Source organism: Lucilia cuprina, unplaced genomic scaffold (genome assembly GCF_022045245.1).
Source record: "Lucilia cuprina isolate Lc7/37 unplaced genomic scaffold, ASM2204524v1 Scaffold_772, whole genome shotgun sequence".
Lineage (NCBI taxonomy): Eukaryota > Metazoa > Arthropoda > Insecta > Diptera > Calliphoridae > Lucilia > Lucilia cuprina.
This window is the reverse complement of record NW_025805721.1, coordinates 1-1,521: the sequence shown is the minus strand read 5'-3', so window position 1 is coordinate 1,521 and position 1,521 is coordinate 1. Positions and strand designations below refer to the sequence as shown.

General features: G+C 32.1%; 1 protein-coding gene across 1 annotated transcript; it reads right to left on the bottom strand.

Annotated features, from left to right (window-relative positions):
- Positions 1 to 178: 178 nt before the first annotated feature.
- Positions 179 to 1,331, bottom strand: LOC124421085 (putative uncharacterized protein DDB_G0268364; the record flags this gene model as incomplete). The annotated part of the gene is made up of 2 exons (XM_046955886.1): positions 866 to 1,331; positions 179 to 502 (listed from the first exon to the last, which is right to left on the bottom strand). Coding segments are annotated over exons 1-2 (750 nt in total), but the record flags the coding sequence as incomplete, so codon positions are not given.
- Positions 1,332 to 1,521: the final 190 nt, after the last annotated feature.

Sequence of the window (1,521 nt, the reverse complement as noted above, 5' to 3'; positions counted from 1 at the left end):
TCTAGTTCAGTTCTAGTTCAGTTCTAGTTCAGTTCTAGTTCAGTTCTAGTTCAGTTCTAGTTCAGTTCTAGTTCAGTTCTAGCTCAGTTCTAGTTAAGTTCTAGTTCATTTTTAGTTCAGTACTAGTTAAATTCTACTAGTAAATTGAGTTCAGTTCGCTATATCCTGTCATACTTACATTACATTTAAACATTTCATATTCATGCTGTCCATATTCATGTTGTTCACACTCTTCGATGGTTTCATAGAATTTCCCGCAATATTTCTGACAAAAATATCTATGTGAACGATGTAATTGCTCATGTGTCTGCAGCTCCTCATTAGACATAAAGGACATGGGACATACGGAGCATTTAAAATCGTATTCAACAATATTGCAACTGGATTGAGCAACATGTTGTGTATAGTTTTGACGTTTTAAAAAAACTTGTTTACATCGTTGGCATATGGGCAGAGTTGAGGAACGTTCTGTTTGTAACTTGCGACGAGGAAAGTTAAGGGGCTGTGCACAAAAAAAAATCATAGAAAGAAATAAGAAAAAAATTTACAGAATGAGTGAAAATAACAACAACTACAACGACAAGAAAAACAAACAATAAATTTGTACCAAAACAAAAAAACGAGAAAAAATGAATGAAAATATTTGTATAGTAGTACCGTTGTAGTAAATGTTTGTGCGAATGTGTGTAAATATGTATGAATGTAAATGTGTATATAAATTTATACATATCTACGTATGAATGTGTGAGGTATATGAAGTATAGTATTGTAGGTTATGTTATTGTTTATTTTTGTTGTTATTTCGTGTTTTTTTTTTGCATTCATATTGTTTTGTTTTGGTTTGGATTTTTTATTTTGATTTTACCTTTGCTTCTGTTTTTATATTAGCCAAGGATATTTGCTGCTGCTGCTGTTGTTGTTCTGGTTGTTGTTGCTCTTGTTTTTGTGGTTTTTGCTCTACTGGTAGTAACGTAGTAGCAGAATTCTCGGAATTTAAACATTGTTGTGTTTGTTGGGAAACATCTTCATTATGAGTATTTTTACTCTGATGTTGTGGATAATCATGAGGTTCTTGCTTTATTTGTTGTATTTGTTGTTGTCGCTGTTGGTGTTGATGATGTAGTTGTTGCTCATGTAAAATCTGCTGTTGAGCACGTTGTTGCTGCTGTTGTTGATGATGTTGTTGTTTTTGTTGCTGCTGTTTTTGCAGTTCATATTGTTTACGTTTTTCTTCCATGTGAAAAGAAGAATTGTTTTCAATTTGTGGCGCACTTTTGTGATAACTACTCATATCGTCCACAGGTTCAGCTAAACAAGAAATATAAAAAAACATTGTTTATTACAATTATAATGTAATACATATTTATTTAAAATACACAGAACTAGAACTAAACTAGAACTGAACTAGAACTAGAACTAGAACTGAACAAGAACTGAACTAGAACTGAACTAGAACTGAACTAGAACTGAACTAGAACTGAACTAGAACTGAACTAGAACTGAACTAGAACTGAACTAGAA